This window comes from Mastacembelus armatus, chromosome 4, assembly GCF_900324485.2.
Source record: "Mastacembelus armatus chromosome 4, fMasArm1.2, whole genome shotgun sequence".
Classification (NCBI taxonomy): Eukaryota; Metazoa; Chordata; class Actinopteri; order Synbranchiformes; family Mastacembelidae; genus Mastacembelus; species Mastacembelus armatus.
In genome coordinates, this window is record NC_046636.1 from 23,848,387 (window position 1) to 23,875,374 (window position 26,988).

General features: G+C 38.9%; 2 protein-coding genes across 2 annotated transcripts in view; both read right to left on the reverse strand.

Annotated features, from left to right (window-relative positions):
* Nucleotides 1-18,996, reverse strand: part of ell (elongation factor RNA polymerase II) — a 29,895-nt gene extending 10,899 nt beyond the window's left edge. The window contains exons 1-3 of the mRNA XM_026304985.1: nt 18,513-18,996; nt 9,039-9,083; nt 740-861 (exon numbers count right to left, since the gene is read on the reverse strand). Coding sequence (XP_026160770.1) covers nt 740-861; nt 9,039-9,083; nt 18,513-18,647 — 302 coding nt within the window. The 5' untranslated portion in view covers nt 18,648-18,996. The remainder of the gene's footprint in view (nt 1-739; nt 862-9,038; nt 9,084-18,512) is intronic.
* Nucleotides 18,997-19,399: 403 nt separating this feature from the next.
* Nucleotides 19,400-26,367, reverse strand: fkbp8 (FKBP prolyl isomerase 8). Its single transcript, XM_026305432.1, has 9 exons — nt 26,228-26,367; nt 25,389-25,629; nt 25,024-25,193; nt 24,828-24,916; nt 24,179-24,399; nt 23,090-23,262; nt 22,927-23,004; nt 21,102-21,245; nt 19,400-20,821 (listed from the first exon to the last, which is right to left on the reverse strand). Exons 2-9 carry the CDS (start codon nt 25,624-25,626, stop codon nt 20,735-20,737), a joined length of 1,200 nt encoding a protein of 399 aa, XP_026161217.1. The 5' UTR covers nt 25,627-25,629; nt 26,228-26,367; the 3' UTR covers nt 19,400-20,734.
* Between the last annotated feature and the right edge of the window lie 621 nt (nt 26,368-26,988).

Consider the following 26,988-nt stretch of genomic DNA (forward strand, 5'->3'; position numbering starts at 1 on the left):
TTTGAATCAGTCAGCATTTTTGCGCACGTCAACTACAATCAAGGGGATGGACCCCCATCATAAACATCTGTGTTGTTGCAGATACTACAGAAACAGGCACTCCTACTGCGAGGAGTTGCTTGCAAAGAGCAAAGGCAAATAAAGTTCAAATGTATTTGAACACATTTATTTACACAGGAAATATAGCAAAGCCAAAGCCTTTATCAAAAATCAAAATGCATGCACTCAGTTTTGAACATGCTCATTCTTATTTTGCTCATGTGCATAACCTCCAAGCCCTTTTTATTGATTCATTCAATATTGAACAAATAATAGGTTAAAGGTCATTTTTGGATTGAATTTTGACAGCACACCATTTGGCAGTATAAATGTTTCACACATGTAAATAAGTAGTATTAGTACCAAGATACAGAAGTAACAATACAATATGTCATGCCTGTAAACCTCTGAGTTGCATATTTCCATTTAGTGGTTTTTACTTGGTGCCAAATTTCCTGTTGTGTTCATCAGGCGTGTCTATTAAGCATCTCACTGTGAAGCCTGGTGATTCACCTCAGGTGCCAACTATGTTAAATGTTCATTAGGTGACTTATACAAAGCTCATGCTTTCCCACGGTTAATATAAATTTGAACTACTATATTTAATTTGATACAGTCAGTAAACTTGTGTTTCTGAAGAAGAAGAAGTTACACACTCTATAAATAGCAGAAGAAAGTGAGTGAGATTGATTGTTTTCACCTGGTGATGTACTGCTGGATACAGTCGAAGCTGCCCTGGGGGTTATCTCTGCCCACATTGGACAGGTAGAAAGTAAACGTTTGCAGTTCACTGGAATTTTCTGACCGTGGTATTGAAATTTTCTGTTGAAGAAAGAAGAACAAGAAAACAAGATGAAACATGGCTATGTTAAACTATACCATTCTGCTTTTTAAAGCACAAAGATCTGGTCAGTTACAATTAAGGCTGTTTTCCAGGCTTTCATTATTGTGTATTTTCTCCATTCTAGTCACACCTGGACAACATTTATACTCCCCAGCCAAGCCCTATGAAAGGATGACTAAATACACAAAAAGGGTGTGGAGTTCAGTTAAACACTCATTTGTCTGTCTGGTGTATTCAGATCTATAAACAAATGTCAGTGTCATAAACTGTAAAAACCTTGTTTCTGACTAGGCAAAGCTTATTGGGATAAGCTTGATGCATTTTTATTTGGCATCAGAAACTTAGAAACTCTCACAAAATGCCACTAAAATCTACCACTCTCTCTTTACTGGGATAGTCTATGCCCTGCAGAGTGTTCCCAACTGTGCTCCCAACATATGATTGGAAGAACTGCAGGGAAATTACTATAGCAGAAGAACTATGATAGGTATTTCTGCAGTTTTTGGCCTTCGAGACAGTTATGTACATCCTATTCCAGCCCCATAATTACCTTCCTCCCACACTACAGGTGTTGCTTTCAGAGGACTACAGAAGAAGTGGAGTTAACCATTGTTAACTAGCTCCTAACCTCTGCAAGCTTCTAATTATCAGCAAGCTGCTAGACATGAAGCTTAAATGCAGTGAGTGTCACCTGGGATGCAGATGCGGCATTTTCACTTTAAAATACATCATTACAGGCATTGTGTCAAAGTAGTTAACATTTTAACACAGTGCGACGAAACAGTAATAGTCAGAGAGAAATGTTAGAGAGAGCCAAAAAAGTACAGGGTAACATTGAAAACTTGCCACACTTAAGGACACCTGTTCCACCTTAAAAAACACACGGGTGACAGAGGGAAACGTCAACACTTGACCCTCTACAATGCTCTGGTGGTTCTATTATGCTTAGGGCTAGGGGGATTTTGTTGGCATGGCTTGGATCTCCTAAGAGGTAAAAGTCACTGTAACTTGAAGTTGCTCTGAGTTATCACTTTAATTTTATGATGAAACAATGCCTCCACTAACAGGACACGAGGGATCACCGATTGGCAAAAATGATGTGAAACCTATTCTATGTGATTCACAGTTACCACATCCCAACCCAGCTGAAAACCAATGAGATGTTTTGGACTGAAATGTCAAACTATGCTCTCCACCACCATCATCAAATGAGGGAGTATCCTTCCATTCATCACTCCAGCAGAGTTCATAGATTTGTTGAATCATTGCCAAGGTGCACTGAGGCTGTTCTGGTGGCACATGGTGGCCCAGCACCTTACTAAGACACTTTATGGTGGTTTTGCTTTTTATTTGTTCCCACGTTTGTAGGGTTTACCACCCTCTCATTAGAATGTGAATTCAAGACTAAATTAATTCGGGAAGTCCTCAAGACAAAAACACCAGTTTTAGGCCATGGCAGTGACCTGACAGGGCTAAGTCTTCCAAGCTCATTTTCCTTGTGCTTGAGTACATTGGAACTTGTACCTTGTCCTGCGTTCTGCATTTGCTTCCACAGCCCACTTTGATGATGGCACCACTCAGTATGTAGTACTAAATCAAGTCCCAAGAACTCAAGGAAGGAATGTGTGGGTATTTGCAGGGCTGTCAATCATGATGAGTTAAACATCAGTGTTGATATGTGTGAACATAGACTCATAAACTCAGATTCAAAGAGAAAACAAGGAATTTCAGCAAGTTTACCACAGGCAAAGCAAGTTTGTGTTCTACTTACTCAACAGTTGTTTGATAAACTACTCATCCAGTCTCCATTAGTGGCAGATTTTGTTGCATGCATAATTAATGAGCACTGTACTCAATGTCCCCTGCTCAGTAGTGTGTGTGTGTGTGAGAGAGAGAGAGAGAGAGAGAGAAAGACAAGCTCATCCCCACCCTCATGTAGACAGTGACTGACAAAAAGAAAATTACAATGGAAAAGAAAAGCTGAGCATCATATCAGCCCTTTAAGTTCTAGTGGGTAGGGGCAACTCCAGGATCCAGCTTAAGTTAATCCAAAACACAGTTGAAGCTACCAATGAGATTATTCTACATGTCCAGTAGAGGTGTTTCTGACCAGTGAGGAGTTCACTGAAAGTGACCTAACCAACATCAGAGGCTAAGCCTGTGTTTCACTGGCTTCTTCATCAGTGCAGTGACTGACATGCAGTCAGACTGTAGGAAGCTCAGCTCTGTTTACTAAAGGTCTTAATATGTGTGAAGGCTGCAGGTGGCCAACTATAAATAAACACACTGTCCTTTATTTGCCTTCCTGAAAGATGTCTGCTCTCAGTTATACATAATGCTCCACTTGAGTATAACATAACAACCTCTGTGGCAACTTACCACAGAGATAAATCAATAACTGTCATAATCTGAAAATACAACCTTGTTATAGTATATTTGTTATTACTGATATTATCACAGTAGTCAACAACGAACACAAGGCTGTGTACTGGACACTGTAGTATATATTGATGTGTATAAATTTATTGTGGGAGGAACAACACAATTTTTCCATAGATGTAGGAAGACAAACAGTTCATTTTAACCCCAGAGGACAGCCTGAACCCATTGTGGTGAGCTGAGCTGCCTGAAAGTAACAAGACATGTTACATTCACAAGTTATGAATGTTTTATGAATGTTTTACCTTTGCTGCTGCTGAAACCACCAATCATTTGGCTACCAGACATTACAATAGTTTAAATCCTACATCGCATTTGAAGTTCCAGAGATGATCCAGCCAGTGTTGCTACTGCTAAATACATAAAAATAGCTCTGGACAGGCCATAGGGGAGAAAGGCATCTCCCCTAAGGCATCTCTAGGCTACTTCACAATCATTTAGTCCCCTGCAGTTTAGCGTTTGTTTTGTGAGGGGGTTGAAAAGCAGGCAAAACCTGCAACTGCCTACAGTAAAAACTACATAGGAACATATGTATATTTGTGGAAGGAGGAGCTATGGTGAGACAGGTTGTACTATATGTTGTGGTGTTGAAACACATCCAAGTTTTATAGCTGGACCAGTTTTAAACGTGAACACAGTCAGGTCATGTTTATGTGTAAATATGGAGGAACAGAGAAGTTAGGTGAAGGACACGAATCCAGAAATGATTAAGACGTGGAGGAACTGACTGAAAGGCAAGACAGGGGAATGACTCAGTCACTGACTCACATTGTAGAGAATGAAAGAGTGAGAAGAGAAAGATGTTCCTCCACATCAAATGGCTTAGGCCCCAGTTTTACAAACTGGGAGCACTGGAACCATGATGTGCATACATGAACTTACTCAACCATCAGCATGTACAGTTTCTAAAGACAATGATTTTCATTAAGATAAAAGCTAATATGCCCTGTTTGCTGTTAGTAACTGGGGGTTTGCCTTTATAATGAATCTATACTATACAGTCTCTTTGTACACTTTAAGCAGAGGATGCTGACAAGTTATATGCATATATAGAGTATATTTGGGATGTGAGCCAATTTTGACATCAACAATATTTATAACATTATGCACCCACAGTCTCAAAAAAGTAGAGCTTGTATAATACATTACACAATTTAACAAGTTTCCATTCACTTTAAAAAGGTGCACATCTACTCCATATATATAGTTCATAATTTTAAATCTGTGTTGACAGAACTAATGATTGAACAGGGACTTGTGCAAAATGTGTAAAAACAGTAATGACCTAAAAAGAAATGCAAGGAGTAATGTATCGCACATGTATGCAATTGCTCTTTTCTAAACTGCTTAATCCTGAAGCAGAACAGAGATAATGTAGCTGTGGACAGTGTAACATAGTCTTATGACAGGAGTTAGGTTGTAATCTCAAAGTCTAAAAGCCCTATCATTAAAATAGTTTAGGCTGCAGAATTAAAACGCTTCATTGCAGCTGCCCTGCTGTTGTCAGAAGGCCTAGACAAAACAGAGCAATGGAAAAAAGCACAAGAGCCTATAAAGATTACTTAAATCCTGAACGGCAGTGAGTGACAATGAAACATACTGCCCCTTCAAGTAATAATAATCTCTTTAAAAGCTTTTTTCTAAGTGCAGATGTGGATTTTAAACAGGTTGTCTAACCACCCCCTCCTTGTTCTGCCTGCAGCTAGCCTCATCTTCTCATTCTGCTTGGCAAACAATGCCTCTTTTGAGCTCGCTTCAGGAGAGGACCAACCCCCACACACTTCATTTAGTCCTCTCTCCAAGGCCGGGGGAGAGATGAAGCAAAAAGACACAAAAAACAAATAAGACAGGGGCAGGACCCTGGCACACCAAGGCAACATAGAAGAGTCAGTGCTGACAGGTCAATTGTTTTGCCTCTCGTCCCATTTTGTTTTCTGTCATAGGTGAACACGCTGCCAAGAATATGGCACATAGACAGGTAACTATTAACATGTGCCCTGTAAGAGACAACATAACTAGTCCTGCTGCATTTGCCATCACAGAAACATTATGGAAAGAAAAAAACAAACAAAAACAAACATGTTAGCTAACTAGTTTCACATCAATTTACGAACTGAGAAACCATGACAGAGTCAGTGTGCTGTCACAGGAACTAGAGGAAAAAAATAGCTGCCTAGAAGTATCTACTAATGTCAGTAGTTTCACATTTACAGTGTCACCATTGAGCTGTTGTCTTGGTTTTTCAGATGTAGAGAACACAAATCAGAAACAAATGGCAATTCAGAAAGACAGACAGAAGGGTGTAGGAGTAAGTAAAAGAACAACAAGAAGACTTAAAACGTCTCCATACATTCATTGCAACAGGCCAGTAGCATATGACTGCAGCACTTGCTAATATGCAAACTGCAAAGAATGACAGAAAGTTTAAAGTCATAATAATAGTGAGTATGAAATCTACAGCAGAGGCAACAACAGAGCTTAAATGCAGAATTTTGAGGTATATTTTTGTATCATGCATCTTTTATGCAGCCCACATATACATTTTCTTTGGCCATTTAAAATCTAAACCCAAACCTGCCTGGAAAAATACCTTTCATCTGTTTTTGAAGTCCGAATTTTTCAGATGAATGAAAACAAGTGAATGAATATGGACTCTCATTGTGGCAGCCAGGCCATCTGCTCTGTAATTTAACCACTCTAACACTTCTGACCAGCATTCTGATTACAACATGAACAGATTTTACTCCGGACTGAACTTGCCGCATCACTAAAATGCATCGATTCACAATTTCAACAGTCTGAAAAGTTCAGACAATAAACATCAGGGTTACCATCTGAGATATGAAATTAAAGATGACTAGATGAAGTGTAATTATATACTTCATGTATTCAAAACATTTCAATGCTGGCTAAAAACAGACATCTAATGGCTTCTCTTTCGAGAACATTTCTACATGATAGCTGAGAGATATTTAGGAAAGTGATTTTAGTTGCTAACTATATGAGAGAGTGAAAAATAAGGATACAGGATGGCAGTGTTCTGCAGTGCATTATTCCCAATTTTACACAGAAAAACTGTTGAGAAGATGGCAGCACTGCACACATCAAGACTCCTAGAGGAGGTCACTTTGCTACTCCTTGCATTCTCGTTGAATTTTGTTAAATCTTTTGTTTATTGTAAGTGAAAACCTTTCCAAAATAATGCCTTTCTAATTTAGTAAGAAATACATACCCATTTCAGGTAAACCTATAATCACAGTTATCTTACAGCCAAATGTGCATCAAGAAATGACTGTTTAAACAAATTTGCTAGGCTGCTGCTGCTTGGGGTCTATTTATGATAGTTTGGAAAGCAAGTGCATCAAGAGCTTGCATCTGGTGGATTCCCTAACACTTCAACCTTAAAAATACATTTTTAACAAGCTGTGTGTGTATATTACACTGCTGCATGGGCAAAACGTGGTACTGGCAGGTGTTGTACTACCAGATAATGTGAGAGTGCAGCCATCGGTAAGCATTTTTTTTTTGCTTGTTATCTGTGTGCCTTGGATAGGAGTGTCAGCTCTGAAAGCAAATTGCTTATGTGCACGTAAGTGACAAATTGGTCACTGTTCTATTTACATACTCCTGCACTGCCAACTTTTGTCTTTTTAATTAGTGGGATTTTGTATGTAGTATTCAAGGTTGAACTGTAGAATTGACAACAGTGATACAATATAATTGGCACAGCTCCATGTTCTCGCTCCAAGTCTAATCTATTTCATCTAATTCCAGGCATTTTTACAAGCAAACCTATGGTTGTATACATCTTCCTTCTTTTTGTATGTTATTGGTGTGCAATGTCTCTGCTGATATATAGGGATGTTGCAATTCTACAACGTTATGAGGAAGCCCTTTAGGGTAAACAGCATTATGATCTGCAAATGTAGAAATGCCAACTTGTGCTGGAGCTTTTTATATGGTAAACGGTCTTATATAATGCTTTTCTACACTCAAGTGCACTCAAAGCATTTTACACTATTTGCCTATTTACACACACGCACCAATAGAAGAGCCATTAGGAGCAATTTGGGGTTCACCGTTTCACCCAGGTACACTGAGAAACTGGGGATCAAACCACAGACCCTTTGATTAGAGAACGATCTGCTCTGCCTTATGAGCCACTCTTTGTCACACATTTGATGGCCTATGATAACCTGTTGTCAAATCTTTTACACAAGACAAGAGCATGTGTTGCAGAGGAAGCAGCAGGTTTTAAAGTCAATGAGTAGGAGAGGAAGAAGATGAATGTAGCAAGAATACCATACAAAAGATGCTAGAAATTCTGCTATTGAACTAACTGCAAACATTCTGACGCTAAGACCCACAAGCACCAGTCCTGAGAAGATTTTGGACAGATGAAAACCCAAGACAATGTTTGGAGACCAGGCAAATAACTGAATAAATCAGCCCATCAAGGTGAAAGTTACATATTCAGGAAAACAAATGGACTGTCTATGCATGTCTGACTGGGCAGGCTCACACATGCAAACCCCCGCCTTTTGCCGATGCAGGAAACAGTTGCTTATGCGGTGAATGCTTGTGAGTGGTTTACTCTCTTGATGTGAATGTTAATTGCTCAGACAGGGAGTAGTGATACCCATGTGTGAGCTCTGTCATCAGGAACAGACAGGTAGCAGTTGCAGAAAGAAGCAGGCAGGATAGGCGGAATATAAAAATAACTATATTTCATTGCTATCTTTTGTTTCCCTGTGCATTTCCTTGCTTTCCTGTATTGCAGCAAAGAGACAAGCAGTGGCAGGCAGGTGTAACGTTGGTTCTGATGTGGTAGTGAATATTAACAGCTACAAGCACCTGCAGCTTCCAGTCTGCTCTCTTGAGCCTGTTTTGTTTTCTCAACTGACACCTGACCAGTTAGTGTCTGCCTACAATAAGACAGTGGCTCATCAACAAGTTACCTGCAGCAGAGGACAGGCTACAGTCTAATCCAATTTCCCACAACTCCTACAGAGAACATTTTCAGAGTATCAAATACCAGAGTTACGGTATGTGAAGGACGGTAGAGATCTCAGAGAGACTGATGCATTAAAGTCCAATATCCTTCAATCCTTCCTGTATTTTTACAATATCTGACACTCAAAGTCACTGGAAACCAGGCAGCGAACCTGGCGTTTTCACAGGCTTACAGGTATTTCTCTGGCCATGCAAGAGATGTTGAGAGGCCCAGCTGATGTCTGGCACATTTAGGAACCAAAGCAAAATGAAACAAATCTCTTGGCCAGTAGCGAGTTAGGCTGGGCCTAAACAGGTCTTAGTGACAGCATTCCTCAAGCAATGTTGACACAGCTTATAACACATTTGTTAGATCACTAAATTTGAATTCAGAATAGCTATGGCAGCATCTTTCTTACTGCTTTCTAAGGTGGACACTTTGAGACATGGCACAGTAGTGTCAAGCTGGACCCAGAGAAGAAAAAAAAGCTACTGTAGCTCACAGGTTATAGCAGTCATGGAATAATCACATTCCTGTGATTTGCTCTGTTAATGCTCTCTTCAAAATCTTGACTTTCTTCTGAAATTTGAAATTTAACAACTATCTGTGTTCAGCAAGCCAACTGCAATAATGCCCTATAAAAAAACCACCTATTAGTTCTAACATTTATATTAATGTAAAACTATAAATGCATTGGGTTGGTGAAGAGAAAGATTTTCTTACCCCTTGGTTTCCATTAAATCTGATCAATGGTTGTGATGACAGGACCTGTAAAAAACAAATAACAGCATAAATTATTTTCAAGGTAAGGACATTAACTGATTTAATTCAGGCCTATTTAAGAGCTTTAAACAATTTAATATGAAAAAATGCAAAGCAGTACTAGAAATAATTGACTGGAAACATCAAATTACTTGTTAATGCATGCAAACCATAAATCCACCATCACATTTGAAATCATCCAGCTTCTACTTCTCTTTCTTTGTGCTCAGCAATGCGAAAGAAGACCAGAACTTTGACTGTAAATAAAGCTCCTACATAAAAGCAGTTTAACTCAGGCTGACTGAGAAAGATTTACATATAGACATCTGTTTTACAACCACAATTTTATGTAATTTTCTATTCAAACCAATGACATTCCAATCTAAAATTTGCATCAGCTGACTGTATTACCAAGAGCCATTTGCTTTTCTCAATTGCCAAAATCCAATTTAGAGATTACGGTTTCTCCAGCAGTTTACACACATCCTGTATATTTCAATATCAACACACAGGCCCCATCCATTACAGGGTCATCTACAGAATTAGGATAGACAGACAGGGCCCTCCTCTTCAATTAATTAACTTCTCAAGTAAAAACAATTAGCATGTCTGCTATCATCTTGTCTGTCAAAGACAGGGAGGCAGAAATCACTGTGTGTGTGTGTGTGTGTGTGTGTGTGTGTGTGTGTTGTCCAGTCAGCCAGTCATGCAGTAGCTAAACCTCACCATGGACATTTTTCAAATATTTTCAGACACAGAAGCCTGAAATAAGACTCAGATAAGTCTGGTTATCATGTGAAGGAGAAAAGCAATAAGGCAATTACTGCACAGAATTGCTGTGGTAAAACATGCTAATGATTTATGTGTATAGCCATTTTATAGTTAATAATTACCAGATTAATTGATAATTGATAATATTTGCAGCCCTTTCTTACATAACACGAACTGGGTGGGATTTGTTTTGCAAGCTATTATTAATATTATTGATCGGTGTCTGAAAAACAAGTACAATCCAATCTAACTAAAAGTTGTACAACATATAATGAAAAAGTCAAAGCAAGCTGAACCACTGAATGCTAAGATGGCCTAATTCATACAATAAAATTGCAAAGAGGAGAATCAATACCTCATGCAAGTCTGAAAGTTTAGGAGACAAGGAAAAGAGGAAGAATGGTACAGTTTCCACTTCACTTTCAGCTGTATTCAGACAGTTCAGTATCAGTACACTATTCAGGGGTACTTCATGCAATTCAAGTGGAGTTAAAAATGTCAACATCACGTTTTTTTTTGTTTTTTTAAAAAAAAAAAAAAAGTTAAAGTTGTTGCCAGTTGAGGGAATCAGAATAAAATGGATGGTTTATAGTGGTCCATCTGTGACTGACTAGATACAACTGTCAACATAATGCAGTTTACAACTGTTTTCAATGAGCAAGAGGGACTGAATATTTGAGACATGCTATTAACAAGCAGACAAGTGAACAATCAGAATAAGGACTGTCGCATTTCACCGACTGTAGGAACTAAAAATTTGTGACCATTAAAAAGAGGAAGTCTTTGTCTTTTCCTTCTTGGTGTAGCTTTAGTGGGTCATATGTGATCAAGTCAGAGAATCAAAAGTTCAAGAGAGGACACGTCTATTAAAGACCCAAATTTTGAGCAAAACTGTTTTTTATGGCTCCACTTAGAGCATAGCTATCACCTTATTTCCCTAATGTCCCAATCAGTGTTTGGTGGCTTTACACCCAGCCAACAGAGGTCACGTGCACACTCTGCTAGAGCAACAAATATATTTACATAGCATTCATCTGTTATTATACAAGGAATGCCAGGTAAAGTGATTGGGTGCACTGGATTTACACTGGATGCACCAAGCCTTTATAAGGCCCTGCTGTTCTGTGAACACTGTGTTTGAGCAAAAGAATTTGGCTCATGTCAGACAGATGGAGAGGTAGTATAAATCCTGCCCAAATTCACTGAGCACTGAAACATGTTTCATCAGATGCCTACCATGTTATGTTCTGAAAAAGTAATCCACCTTGCCTAACCCTTTCTGTCCTAAATAAAGAAAATACAATGTGAATCTGACAAAGAAATTAAAAGCTGTCAATTATTCCACCCTTGACAGAAACAGAATATTGTTTCACTTTGTCTTGTGCTCGGAAAGCTCAGAGCCTATCCGAGAACACCAGACCTTTCATGGAGCCTCTGTCCATGGTCTACCCCTGCAATGTTTAACACAGCTCCAGTTTTAGCACTCCTAACCCTGTGCCCTCCCCCATCCCAGTACTGCTAACATAGTGCTACCCTCAGCCTGTTCATTTGAATGGGCTGCTGACATGTCACTATTCTCTGGGACCTGAGCCCAGAACGTTCCACAGAGCTAACCTTAGGGGCAGAGTACGGGTCCTGACCGTGAATCGATGGCAAGGCTGTGGATGGTCTCACACACTGCCAGCAAGCAACAGAATGAGGATCAGCTGGACATAGCACACATTTGCAGCCAAGCAACCTGTGATAAAGCTGCACTCACGACAATGTTGATCAAGTCTGTTTTGTTACATAACAGCTTGTCCTCTTACTTTACTTTTACCTGTGGTATTAACAAAAAGAAAACACCAACACAAATTAGACAAACAAGGACCCCAAATCTTTTTTTTTTTTTTTTTGCAAATGGTTGTAACACAATCTACATATTATTGGCGATCTGGTAATCCAGACAAGTAACCATCACAAATATCTAATATTACACAAACACTATGCTGGTGGAGACCAGCAAGACCTACTGGTGGGTAGGTCTTAGAGAACTTAGAGTAAAGTCTGAATCAAGCTTGTAAATTGCATGCAAACAGTTTATTAGATATATGCCTTAAGATAAAAATAAGAAACTTTATTAATTTCTAAAGGGATATACATGATTTGCCAGTTAGGCCGAAGTCTCTCTGGAAACTGGTTGGTCCACAGCTCACAAGTGGCCCATTAAAATACATTACAGCATATTTGCATAATATTGTGAAAATGCATCAGCAGAATTATTTTTTAAATGTGAAATATATAAGCTAAGAATTTATTTATATAAGCAACTGAGTGTAATTTGCAGATAATTACAGACTGTTTAATACAAACTTAACAGATCTGGTTAAACTTCATTCTTACAAACAGAAGTGTTGTACTGCCAGATGATTTCTTTCTTCTGTAACAAATGCACACAGGAATGGCCATGTTTCAGTCCCTACTGGTATGGCTACGGCACTCGAACTGTCAGGTGCTAAGTTGCATAACTGTTGCACTGAGGAGATAATCCACCTGTCTAGAATCTCAGAGGTGGAAAGAGCACTTTGTACCACACAGCAAAGGCTGAAATGGTACTGGTTGTCCTTACTCGTACTCGGTGTGCATGCATCACTGCTAAGTTAGTCCTGTGTGTGAAGTGCAGTGTAATTGCCTACTTGTTTAAAATAGTTGTAATATTGTACTCACAGGTCAGTGTGTGAAGTACCACATTAGCATGTAGACTTAATTGGACCTGCCTGCTGGTTTATATCACTTAAAATGAACCCTTTGAAGCTTTTGGTGTTTTGCATCTGAGCTTCCTTTCATCTTATGTTTGAAATGGCAGCAAAAGCTTCTTTTGTTTGCACCATTTCCATGGTTGCATTGGAAAGATAAGTACATTTAATGCCTCATTGTTAAAAACTACAACTTTTTAATTGTGATGTCAGACTTTATCTCCAGTCTCAAACCCCTTTTCAACAATGGCACAGTGCTTATATCCTGAAAACGTGAACTCAAAATGATTTTTAGTGAGATTTTGGTCACTTTGATTGAAAAATCTTGCCACCATTTGGTACCTGGATTTAAGCATATGTTACGATATTTAATACAGCTGCAACAAAATCTGTGACTAACTGGGCCTAAGATACACTTTAAAGCAGCCAATAACATGATTTGAGTTCAATTCTATTTTAAAAGAAGGTGTGAACTAAAGATTCCTCCAGCACATCTCTTGTCATGGCAAAATAGCAGCCTACAAGCCAAGCATGGAAGACCATTTTGTTGCTGATTGATGTGAAGGCCCTACAGCAACACTATCTCTTGGTCACTATCTTAGTACAGCTACCTAAATATTTAATTGCTGCAGGACTTTTTCAATTATGTAACTTAAAGTGGTTTTATATATTTATCATTCATTATGCATGATATTTTGCCTCATAATTAGTTAAGACCAAAGATAAAAAATACTCACGGCACATGGAAAATTTTGTTTGCTTACTGTAATTACAATAGTATTTGGACTTTGAGGTAGAGGCACACAAGGACAGACTTCAATTCATTATTACAAAATAAAAAGGAGTCTCTTCTCATATCTCTCTTTTCAAATACAGAAAAGGCTTTATTGACTTAGCAGAGATTCCTTCAAGGTTTGGTGCATTCAGGTTGCCTGAATTGACGCAGCAGTCATCCAGACATTCAGTCTAGGCACTAAATCATTTTCATTACAACTCGCTGAGTGACATAACATGCTTAAAGTAATGAAGGCCACATGCATACAAAAACTTGCATCTACATAAATGCATCCCCTGTAGTTACAGTCAAAACTAAACTTGTACCTATTTTCAAGCATTACAATGCTCCAATATTGGTCAAAACCCATGTGCACAGTCACAAGAGTCTGGTCTGTGTGCACTGACCACTGACTGATCAGAATGACATGGTCAGAGGACAGAGGTACACCATGACATTTAGAGTCATATTTGGCCTTAGTGGTTATGGTCACCTCTTGCAGTGTACCGTGATCTACTAAAACTGGGGAGTCAGCATTCCTTAAATAACCACTGGACTGGCACAGGCTGGCCAGCGTCAAGCAAACAAAATCCCCACCCAGTCTCCATTACTTCCCATACCATTCGCATAGGGGTCGAGACCAGGGATAGATGGTAGCTAAGCACAGGAGCATAACTGACTTGATGTAAAAGGGACCTCCTTAGCAAAACATATTGCCTGTCACTATAAGTAATTAAATAAGAATTTATCTTCATCTGCACAGAAACCTTTGGTATCTAACTCTCTGGTAATGAACTAATTTGAAATCTGGAGGGCATTCAGATAATGGATCATGTATAGTGTGTAAAATGTTTCATCCACGACAACTGTTAAATTCCAGTAATAAAAAAGGTGTTCATCCAGTGAAACTGAGTGGATTCACGCAACATGCTTAACATTAATGCACTGCTGACAAGGTGAAAAGCTTAGCCAACACTGAAGATATCCTCCAGAAACTCAGTTCAATACCAAACAAACTAATTTTAGTATTTCATACATATCTCAACCAGTCTCAGTTCTCTGTCTACGGCATGTTTATTGTTGCCTTGTTTAGCTGGTCATGGTACTGCATTACATATGAGAGCAAGTATCTTCAACTTTTATTTTAAATTCGCTCTATTAAAAAAAACAAAAAAACACTGAATTAAAGAGCACATCATGAAACGCATTACTAAATCACCAACTACAACACAGATGCCATAACTGTGATGTGTGTCCTTAAACATGTAAGATTCACACTCCCTGCTTATAATCACCAACTCATCACCTCACCACAAGATACAAAAATGCAACTTGGGCCAACAAAGGTTTTAGCATTCAGATGGTGCTACTCATCTCTCACCAGCGTAATACTGCAGTGCCAGCACACAAGATTTATCGTTAGTTCATATGCGAGCTTTCTTGGACAGCCAAAGAATGTTCTTTTTATATTTGAGAGCAACTTACTTTTTAGTTTGAGACCAGCTTAATATTTCAGTTCAGTGCTTAAGCTTTTGTTGTTGTTGTGGATTCATCTTAAAGAAGAAAATGAAAACCGAGTTGTACTGAATCAAACTTTTTAAAACATTGTGCCATAAAAACTGTTATTCAGAGGCCTAATTATTAACTTTTACCTCTGCTACCCATCAGCTTTATGACACTCAAGTAGCCTCACTCATTTCCGTGCTTACGTCAGAGTCAAAAAAAAAAAAAAAGTGAGGCTCTGGGCTGCCAGTCCTGAAGCAGGAACTCCAGTTCAATCTGTCCACAGACTACCAACAGAGGAACCAGCTGATAGTCACGTCCTGCACAGGAAGCAGTCAGTACGCTCAAGCATTGCTACCTAATGATTGCTGTTGCACAATTTACTTACAGTAACACAATAAGAAACGCACACACACGTTTTCAAAAGATTCTGGAATTGAACAGCCTATGAATCAGCTCTGCATCTGGGCTAACATTTAGCATTTGGTTAGTTTACACTGGAAGGGGATCAACAAGCCTGTGTTCTTGACCTACTGCACACAGTTTATCAGGGCTATTGTGCAGCACAGTATTCTGGGTTGGAAACAACCTGGATCTTGGCATTTTAATGAAAGTAAATTTCTGACGGAGTAGCCATGCTAGTCCAAAAAAAAGACAGCAAAACATGGGCTCTTAAACATTACCAGCACTGTCTAATTACATCCTTGGCCAGGACACAACTTTTACACTGGAAGGCATGTGTCATTCCGGAGCGGTATTCCTCTTCTTTTATAGAGTTCCCAATTGAACCCTGCTGTTGGATGCAAGCCAGTGTATGAATTATGAGGAAGCTGGAGTGGGTCAGATCCCCAAAAGACACCCAAGCGATGCTAAAATTAGCATCTCATTTTATTAGTATATGTTAATATATATTAATGGCTTGGACTGAAATTAACTGAGCAAAGTCCACCAAAGCACAGATTTGTTGACGTAAGCTGGTCTGAACTTGAAAAGTGACAATATACTGCCCTTAGACTGAATCTCCCAGGTAACTGATTTTTTTTATTGCATAGCTTACAAATACTGTCCACTTTTATTACGGTATAAACCTAAGAAGGTATTGTATCTTTTCCAAATCTGTGATTGTAGAAGTGGTCTATCGTAGTCCAGTGGTTTGACCCATTTGCAGTGCGCTCTGGTAATACTGTTAACCTTTCACTTTTTTGAAATCAGGTGAAAGGCTTCTAAATCAGCACGTTTCTAAGAACTTGTGTGCCTATACTAACGTAATATAATGTATGCACACATGTAATGTAATTTAGACTTGCGGCATACCTGCACACCTGTGCATAATTACTGAGTCAAATGGGTGGGGTGATGTATGCTCATCATCTATCATCTGTGAAGTTACATTGACGAGAAAAAAAAAAAAAAAAAAAAGTCAAGAAAACAGTGAAGATAATGCTTGTCTGCAGCCCTCGTATGAGTCTGACAAAGAGAAATGACGAAGTATCGTCATGCTAATATCTGCTTCAGACAAGATTAAACCCAGTTCATAGTACCAAATCTAAATCCTATCTCCCAAACTTGTGACCGCCAGACACTCAAGACCCAAAAAAAGAGTCCACAACGTGATTTGAACAATTGCACTAACTCTGGAGAAACTTCCCCAAAATGATGCAGCATATGCTGTTATCACTGTACTACCCTAAATCCTTATGACAAACCAAAAACCTGCTTCTCTACCCTGCACCCAATAGAATACTCAAAAACCTACATTTGAATCAAACTATGAGTAACTCTAAATAAGAGCAAAATGGTGACATAGTAAGCACAAATCCAGCAATACAATTTGACTGGATACTGATTGTAAAGGTTAATGTGCATCTTAACTGTAAAACATGATCCCAACTTGGCTCTTGGGCCACTTATAAAGAAACCAATTGTACCAATAGCAGACCCAACAGAGACTTCCTGTTTATGATGTGCTAATTGGTTTTAAAAACAACATATGCTGAATCTAAACTTACATGACAATATACATTTATCAGGACTCAGTGGGAGTGGCATAACTGCAACGGGAAGCATTCTCCTGCTCAAAGAAAAACCCAGCTGCCAGTAATAACTCTGTAGACCCAAACATGCTTGAGACAATCACATATGCATCGTCCGGCCTCCTTATGAAAGATAGCATTTAGCCCTGGATGAGGGACATCGATACCTCATGCACCTTTCACACCATTTTTTCCACTTTACATAAAAAAATGCAGTTAGGCATCGTAGCATTGGTCGGGTACTTTTTCCTAAATCAGGGCTGAGCTTGGGGCAACAGTTAAAAAGCTATCCTCAGCTTGTCCTCAGCAAAGCAAGCTGGTAGCAGCAGCACAAAACTCTTGCTGCATGTTTCAGCCCCTTTATGGGTATAATTCAAAAGAACATAACAACTGATAAACATTTAAAAAAAAAAAAAAAATCACTATTGATGCCTTTCATTTCAAAAATATCACAATAATGTGAGAACAGTCTACATCTATAAACAAGGGCCTTTTAAAGGCATACAGATATTTTATTATTTCGCAGTGTAGCTGCATTTTCTATAAAGACCTCAGGAATTACTCTAGATTAACTGTTTCTTCCATGATTCAAACACTGGTTTGATCAACACACATCCTACAATTAATAGCCCCCCAATTACCTGTTACAGTTTTACTGTGCTGGTTTATCAGCAGCTGTCCTGCTGTACAAAGCCACTCAATCTGAAGATATGGCCCCTTTTCTCCTAGCCTGGCAGGTTTTCCCTGTCAAATATTTATAGAAGCTGAAACATTAGATGGCCATCATCAGACTTGCAGCCCTCTCTACAAGAAGCCAAACAAGCAGCAGCAGCGGAGCCATTTCACAGATGAGACGTTCACTGCCACCTCTTATTTAAAGCCCATTACTGACGAGAAAATGTGTAGAAACTAAGGTTTGATAAAGTCGAAGGACAACATGTAAACTGAACATGAGCAATGGGGAGGTTGGGAAATTCGATGGCCATTTTTCACGTGAATACTAGGTACTTTTCCAAATTATTCACCATGTTGTCATTAGATCCTCAAACAAAACATCGCTTTGAAAAAATAAAAAAAATAAATAAACCTGGCTTATATGACCAACGGTGGCTAAGTTTAGCTGAGGGACAGTTTGTGGCTAGTTTAGTTAGTTTAGTCACCGAGGTTTGCCAGATTTTTTGACAGCTTCAACTTTCTGGAAAAGGCTGAGCACAGAACACAAGCTGCTTTGTGTCTTTTAACTGTTTTTGTGTATTTATTAAAGACAATCTCATGTATTCGACAACGCCAAGTTTAAACGCTACATGAAACAAACACCCTAATACAGTTAAATAACTACTGAGCTTCAGCAGCATCGAGCGTGTTCAATGAGCGACTCTGGGTGTAGCTACAAAGCGCCCAGCAGCTACCCAACATCGGTCACCCTGGCCCGACGAGCCCCGGTGGCTCCAGAACCAGACACTTCACCGAGCCGAACCAGGCAGCGTCGCCCAGCCTGTAGCAGCGTGGGAGCAGCCGCGGCAGACAGCGGGGACTGACCTCCCTCTACCTGTCACAGCCGCCCGGACACAATTCACACCCAAACCAAAACGTCACAGTACCGTAAAGGGCCATTTACCTTGCTGCTCTGATAACCTTCAAACGCTCTCAGTGCGCTGTCAGTGAGTTTAACATGAAAGACGGAGACGTTGCTGCCGTTGCTCACTCGTCCACAGGACAGTCCGTAGCACTGCTCCTCCTTCAGCGCCGCCATCTTGCTACCGTTCCCACCACGCGCACGGACGCGCTCTGTGGTAAACCGAGAGCTCCCGTTGCTTTTCAATGAATATTCAGTGACCGGTCACCGGTGATGAAGTCACCGAGCAGCAGTATGGCCCTATATAGCCACATGTTCAATACAAACACAACACTTTTACTCTGTAGAGCCAATTCTAACGCATTATATTTTACACATTAAAAACGTTGCTGAGGAGTTACTTCCATTTACCGTCGGGTTTTACTACATGTAGTTAATTCTCAGACACATGAATAAAAAATATTATGCTACTCTTGATTTGTACCTATATTCTGTAGTCATTTACGACAGATAAAGTATACATTCCTCCCAGCATTTAGAAATGAGCATTGCACATCAGTAATGCGTAGGAACAGGGAAACGATAGGTCATCTGATTACGTCAGCAAGACGTCAACGTCTCAAAAAAAAACATCTTGGGAATATCCAGAAAACCTGGGAACGACCAGCTGTAAACAAACCAAACTAAAAATGCTCAAGGCAAATCCAGAACTGCCAGTAATCTTGTTTTAATCCAGACGATATACTAATATGCACAAATTTAATGAACGTGTGCAGGTATTATATTTCTCAATCCTCCAAGGCTAGTTTTCTTACACACATTGCTATTAGTGGATTAGAAACACTTGCAATCAGTCCTAAAGTGGATTATACAGCTGGAAAAAATATCTGCATCAGAAACTGACATATGACACAAAAAGGAAGCAGCGGTTTCATTAGACATTTTATTGTGAAAAATCAAGCAATGCAGGGAATGCCATGAACTTTTATGATCATTTTATTTATCACAAACTGACTTTTTGGCTCTGCCTGTTTACCCTCTACCCCAAAGAACCAGATTCATGTTCATAACGTAGGAAAGAAACAAAAGTTGTGTAATAAATAAACATTTTAAACTTCACAAGCAAAAAATGTTGGGGAGAAAATGTACCTAAAGGGTCTTCACTCAACATTTGGTCTAAATCATCAAAAACTGAGGTATAATTGACTGAACTAGGATAATAAAAAATAAAAACTCTCCATTATCATTGTCATATCAACGAGAAACTGTATATACCCGTCTCTGCCATTCTTATAAAGGTAATAACTGCACCCTTTTTGGCATAATAGGTCATTTAAGGAATGTCGAGCAGAAAACCAAGCATCTCTACTTGGTGCTTTAATGTGTAAATGAATGATTAGGAACAGAGACATCGCTCAGCACTGAACTGCAGTCCCATATAGCAGTTATGTATATACCACCTTTGATTTGACACTGTGTCCTATAGGTTTTAATTTCATTCCATGGTACGTTTCGAGGCCGCTGTGAGGCATTTCAAATTTTTCTTCATTCCTGTGGTTAAATGACACGGATGCAACCTTCGAAACATCTTCCACCACAACAAACTTCATCCCAAAATACACATAACAGACTTGGACACAAGATGAGAAAATATGAAATTGTGTCAACAAAAACTGAATGGGTGAAAAGGGTCAGAGAGCTAGCAAATGCAAAAGTATCTTGCCATCATGTAAGCCTCAAATAACTGAGCATTCGCATTACACCAGTGGACATGATACACTGTACCATAACTAAAACAATGTAAAAATTATGTATTCTCTTTTGCATATGAATAAACTTGAATATTAATTTAACTGCACAATCTGATGCTATAAAATTGTAGTATAACACAGAACTAGATCACAATAGCAATTTTTAATGGGAAAAATATTTTTCAATACCTCTTGTCTGATTCTATGGTACATTTTTCACTCAAATTATCTATTTCTAACATCAACTACCAAAAGAAATGGCAGCAAAAAAAACAGTGTCTGGCAATGTGAAAGATATGCATAAATCTACACAATTTTAAGATTGGAAATACATTTCCCATATGCAGATATTGACATTTAATTATATGTCACATATCCTTCTGAAACACAGCAGAGGAGAGGCACCTGACCCACTGACATCTCCATGCCCAGGTCAGAAGGCACTGCCAGATGTGCTTCTGCGTTAATCACTCACATTGTTGGGCTTGATCAAGCCATCACTACAGGCCTGGCTCAATTTCTAGCAGCTATAACAACAGATAAAGCTACACCGCCAATGGCTACTGCAGTGGCACCAAACAGCCACTTCCAGCTGAGACCCTGGGGAAATAAAAGAAAGAAAAGAAGAGAGAGCATGGTGAGTATTAGGTACACTGCACCATGACACAGTGGAAAGCTCAAAATAAGATGTTTGACTTTAAATATTCATGACTCCCTGTTTATTTCCACACAAGGGTTCACCTTAGGACTACATACATATCACTCCAAAAGAACTAATGACAGAGTATGAATATCATGTGTTGATGACCAGAGATTAAAAATGTAGTATAATCCCATATTTGTGTATCACATTCATTTTGTCAGGGAATGACTGTCTTACCCAAGAAGACTTGGTCTGGTGCTTCTGTGTGCTGCTGCTGCTAGTGCTAGTGGGGTTACCCAGCATCTTCTTATACATGGCTTGCTCTGCTCCTCTCTGCTCTGAGTGCTTCTTCACCAGCTTGGAGAGCTCTGCATGAATAGTCTAGACAGGAGACAAACAGATGTTGCAAGTTCCAGTGCAGCATTTGAACCCAGCTCAATTCTACCAAGAGAGCTATTCCAATATGTAGGAAATAAAGTCCCATATGACACCCTCAAGACTGTTTTCCTTGTTTATGGTAATGTGTGATAACACTCTTACATCAGCAGTGGTCACCAAGTGGTCTTGAAAACAGTACACACAAAAAAAAAAAAAAAAAAAATCACAAGGATTTAAATGGAATATAATTCCTCAGTGATCATGATGAATCGATGAAGGTTTGATGTGCAAAAATGAAAAAAAAAGTTTGTACTGTGCTTTGTCGTCTTACGAGAAATCACAGGCTTGCTTCACAAAATTAGCTTGCCGTTTAGCCCACATGTCCACACAATTATTCCAGGATATGGGTTCAGTTATTGTTCCAAGATTTTCTCAGATCTGACTCACTTCACTGCTCTTAAACATGGTGAGTGACTAAGCAAACCACTGCTTTCAGAGACAGCAAAAATGTCCATGCTATTACATAAAGTTTACAGCAAAAGTCATTTTAAATTTGAGTGCATATTTAAAATCAAAATGACAAAAACGACACAACACTGACGTGACCCCGGAGCAAGGACACAGCCAGTTAAACAAACACTGAACATCTTGTTTGATTATCTGTGCCCAAATACTGTGCTAAAGGGTTTTGAGGTTGTCCATACTGGAACTGTCAAGCTTGCATGCCATGTCAAACAATAAACAAACCACAGACAAGAAAGTTTCTTCTTATCTATTTGAGTTGAGGATAAGAGTGTATAAATAGCTGTAAAAAAATGCTGACATGTCTGTCAGTGCCTAGAGAAAAGAGATACAGAGCGTCATCTTGTCACTTCATGATGCCTGTGCCGCTTTGAGACCGCCTCATTGATTATAATGGAGGTGTTCCTGTACTGTCACTGAAGCACACCCACTGTACTTGCTTTTAGAAGATGGGGATATTTAAGCAGTCTTTTCATTATTATAGTACTAAGAGGCAAGTTTGTTTTCAATTTTTAAACAATATAGGACAAAACCAAAATCATTTTGACACACACACACATCATTGCAAACATACACAATGATGGCAGTTATGAAACGGAAAGCAAAAGAACATGCAAGTGAAGTGTGTACCATGTACAACATGGGTTTTTTATGTCAGATATAAATATTCCCAAATGTACAAGGGGTTATTAATTCAGAAATCTACCTAAGATGTGCTGTCACAAAATGTAATAGTACATTATATTTACACTGCATGTGTTGGATGAAAAGTGGTGGCCAGGCCATGTGCTGTTTGACAGATTGGTGTAGGACTCAAGTGGGGGATTCTGGGCATGAGTACCATGCTGCTGAATCTAACAGCTGATCTAAGAAGCCCACGCACTGAGCTAAGTTCTGCAAAATGCCCTTATGTAGCCAAAGAACCACATATATGTGACTGTATAGGCAGGAGAACAGGAACAGTGCTAGGCATTAGATATGACAGGGTTTCAGGGCAAACCTATTTACAGGAACAACATGAAAACAGATACTCTGAATTGATGAATCAGCAGTTTATCTGAGCTTGCACTACAAGTGATGTCATATTTTACACAACACCACCATCTTCTGGCCATAAGGAAGAACTGCAATTTTTCCACACTAAAAAAGTGACCAAATTTACCTTATTGCTTGGCTCCAACTTCAATGCCTTCCTCAAAGTTTGAATGGCTTCTGTGTATTCTCCTTGCAAGGCCAATACCTTAAACAGGAAAACATAACTGTTAATAAAAGAACACACAAGAGACAAACTAACAGAGAAAGTGAAAAACAAGAGCAATGTGTACTTTGCCCATGCGGAAAAGTGCTTTAATGTTGTCTGGCTGGTGTGCCAGTGCTGAGACACAGGATTTAAGAGCTGCATCATAGTGGTCCAGTTTCAGCTGAGAAGCAGCCATGTTGTTTAAACACTTTACTTTCACATCCATCAGCTCATTCTCCTCCTCCGCACTAATGTCAACTGCAGCAGAAGACATCACATAAATAAAAAGATTTTAAAAAGTCAGATGAAAACAACTTTAAAAATGAAATAATTACATTATCCTTCAGTGCATTACTAAAATGACTGAACATTACTTAAATCTTTTGGCTTTTCTATGCTTATCACAATTTAGGCTGGTCTTGTGCTATTTTTCAAACCATGTAAGCCATGTTGAAGAAAAAGCCCCTATTGATTTTGCAGTGAATCTAAAACTTTCCAAAACGTTTAACAGATTACTGTATTTTCCAGACTATAAGTCACACTTTTTTACTCCTCTGGATAGTCCTGCGATTTATATAGCAAAGTGACTTATATGTGTATATTTACAGTCATTTTGTCGAGTAGTCACTACTGTTAGATGGCACTCTTGGCTCAACTGAAGATAATACTGTAACGTTTATGTTCATGCTAAAACGCAACACCTAGTGCAACCCAAAAGAAAGAGCTATGCTGCAGACTTCAAAGTGTAGGTAATAATGTCTGCAGGTGAAACATATTTTGGAGTGAGTGTCCGCATTCAGACAACCTGCTACATCTTCTTCCTGACGGTGTTGCAATTGTTTAACACTACTTGACATGGATGAATCAATTTGGTAATGCACTTCTGCTTGTTGCTATGCCCAGTCTATGTTCTTTATAGGCTAATTTACACTATAATTGGTATCATTAGGAATTCAACTTGTACAATGAAGCAACTTATATATGTTTTCTTCTGTTCAAGAAGACTGTTTTTGCCAAAAGCGACTAGTGCTCCGGTGCGACTTATAGTCTGGAAATACAGGAGTTTGAATCAATGTTTTGGGTCATTATGCTCGACCTCCTAGCCAATACTGTATGATAAACTCTACCGTAACATAGATTTCACTGAGTCCTGACACCCTGACCTGCATCTCACCTTTAGAACTTGACTCTGTTATCTGCAGGGCAATGCTATATGAGTTGACTGCAAAAGCATAGTCCCCACGCTGATAATGGGCATTTCCCCTCTCCCTCTTATGACTGGCCAGAACAATCTTTTCTGCGGGGGGCAGCAGCTCAAGGTCTGGAGCATCAGTAGCTTCCAGTAGTTCCACTTCTAGGGACAACTTGGCATTGGGGGGAACCTCAGGTTCAAGACTTGCAAGAGGAAGAGAAATACAGTCAGTTCCACATGACAAGGCAAAAAACATTGGCTCACATACAACAAATTCACATGTCCTAGTGTCATCAGAATAAGGTTCAGAGCATAAAGGAAGCCAAAAACAGAGCTTGAAAAGCCAGTAAGGTAAGCTGTTTTATCCAAATCAAAGAAAGACAATTTACAGCACTGTATAAATTCACAAAAACATAATTCTTTTTGTCACAGAAGCAGCCATGTTGTGCTGCCATGTTGCAATCTATTGCTCCCAGATTGGACAAATCAAACACTGGCCCTAGATAAGCTTTAGGGGGGGTCAGAAAGTTGCATTCTAAAATCTCACCACTAAATGCCACTCAACCTTTCACATTTTACCCACTGCACCTTTGAAAGCCTTTCACAGTTACATTAAAAACACACTACCTACCTCCCCCGAGCTCCATATGCATATTTTGCATCTGTCTGAATGAGAGCCTTTTCTTCCATTTCCATGAGCTGCACTGTGAGATCCAGTGCCTGAAAGTAGATAAAAACACAGCAAGATCCTTACAACACAACACTATCTTCTGTCAGCATAAATCTAATTATTAATAACCTACAAGAGAGAGTGAAAGAGGTTTTACCTGGATAACATCACCATCTCCCAGGGTGAAAGAGAGATCAGACTGCTCCTCTACAAGTGTCCCATCCATCAGGAATGTTTTCAGCTGAATCCTGACATTCTGTCCTTTTTGTGGGCGACCATCTCGCCCTTTCCCTGCCTGTATGATTTTTTTCTTAAGCTGATCATTACCTGAGAACAAAAAAACATGGCAAAATCATATTAATCCACTGTCCACCAATTTTGGAGGAACAGACCAGAACATCCTCAAAGAAACCCCAGCACCTCTGTGTTGCAGAAGTGGGATTTGATAAGACTAAATAAACTGCAACAGCCTCTACAGGAATGTACTCTTCCACTATATGACATTACACCTTTGATACATACCTAAAACATCCAGCCATTCATCGATCTGACCTGGAGGATCTGAATCTGTGTCTGAACTTGTTTTTTTAGACTCAAGAGTGTTTTTCTCCTTCCCACCACCTGCATCTTCCAAAGGAGGAAGATCGTCGTCAATATTGTCTTCATCTAAAACCTCAAAGTCCTCTCCGCTGTCCAGCAGTGAGGTTCGCCCATTATTCTTGGCTGATGGTGTACTGTCGTGGCTGTCAGAGGCGTCCATAGTCTGAGTCGACAACAAAGTTTATTACGAACAACAATCATACATACATCATAAAATCTTAATTGTATGTCCCAAAAGCGGAGTCCTAATTGCAATCCCAGTCACCGATTAGTTAAAGCTCCGCTGCTATAATATTAACCTTGTATCACTTAGATTAGCGTGTCAGCATATTCCACTAAAAGCGCCTGTCATTCACGACTGAATCGATTATTGTTATAAGTCAACTACAACTAACTGTTAATTGATTTGCTGTAACAGTATATATATATATATATTTATATATACATATATATATATATATATTTAATTAACATTTGCCAAGCTGGCCGCTCGTTTCCAGAAGTTTCTGCTATGTTATCCTATTGCTAACTGTTTAGCGGCTAGCAAGCTGCTGCTAACAGCCTTTAGCTTGTCATTAGCAAACTAGCATCAGTTAGCTGCTATCCCGTTAGCTAGTATCCAGCTAGCTAATGTTCGCGACCAGTTGAATGTTTTACGTTGTCTTAGAATGAGTCAATCCTTATATTGACTCCAGAGCGAATGAACTAGTTACACTGTCATAACTGATAAAGCCATTTATCCAAACAAATAATGTGTTTACCTTGAAACACAGGCGCTTGTTTTGGTCCTTGGAAAGCTCTCCCTCAGTTTACAGTGGAGAAGTCACTTTGTCGTTGGAGCACAAGCGCGCAGCTGGGACCTGTCGCGGTTGCCTATAGCACAACATGAAGCCAACTTCGTTGTGCTCTCTACCTCCTGTTAACCTTGAGCTCCTGCACGTCCAGAGGACATCATTATGCATATTGATTAGTTTAGGTTTAGAATTAGTTTTATAACGTCAAATAAGTCTGCCTTTTACCCTTTACCAAAGTAACTTCAATAATATAAAAAAGTATTTGCATGACTGTGGATATATTATGAATGAACATATATGATAACACTACGAATCAAATTAATAAAAATTAATTATTATATATTTTTCTAACGTAACTGAAAGAAATATATATACTTATATACCTATAAGTATAACCGTAGACAAATAAAAAAGCATTCAAAAATATACTATAAATATAGAATATATATATATATATATATATATATATATATATATATATATATATATATATATATATATATATATATATATATATATATATACATATATATAATTTATATTGGTATGGTATACTATGGCTTATCTGAACTTTCAAAATGCCATCTGCCAAATGTGGGGTGAGGGTTTAACCCAAGAAGAAAAACCGGTTTTAGTTAACAGGAATGAAACATTAATAATTAACACCTACTTTTTTTGAAGAATAGTCTGTATAGCTGATGGTTATGATTCAAATTTAACCCTCCAAA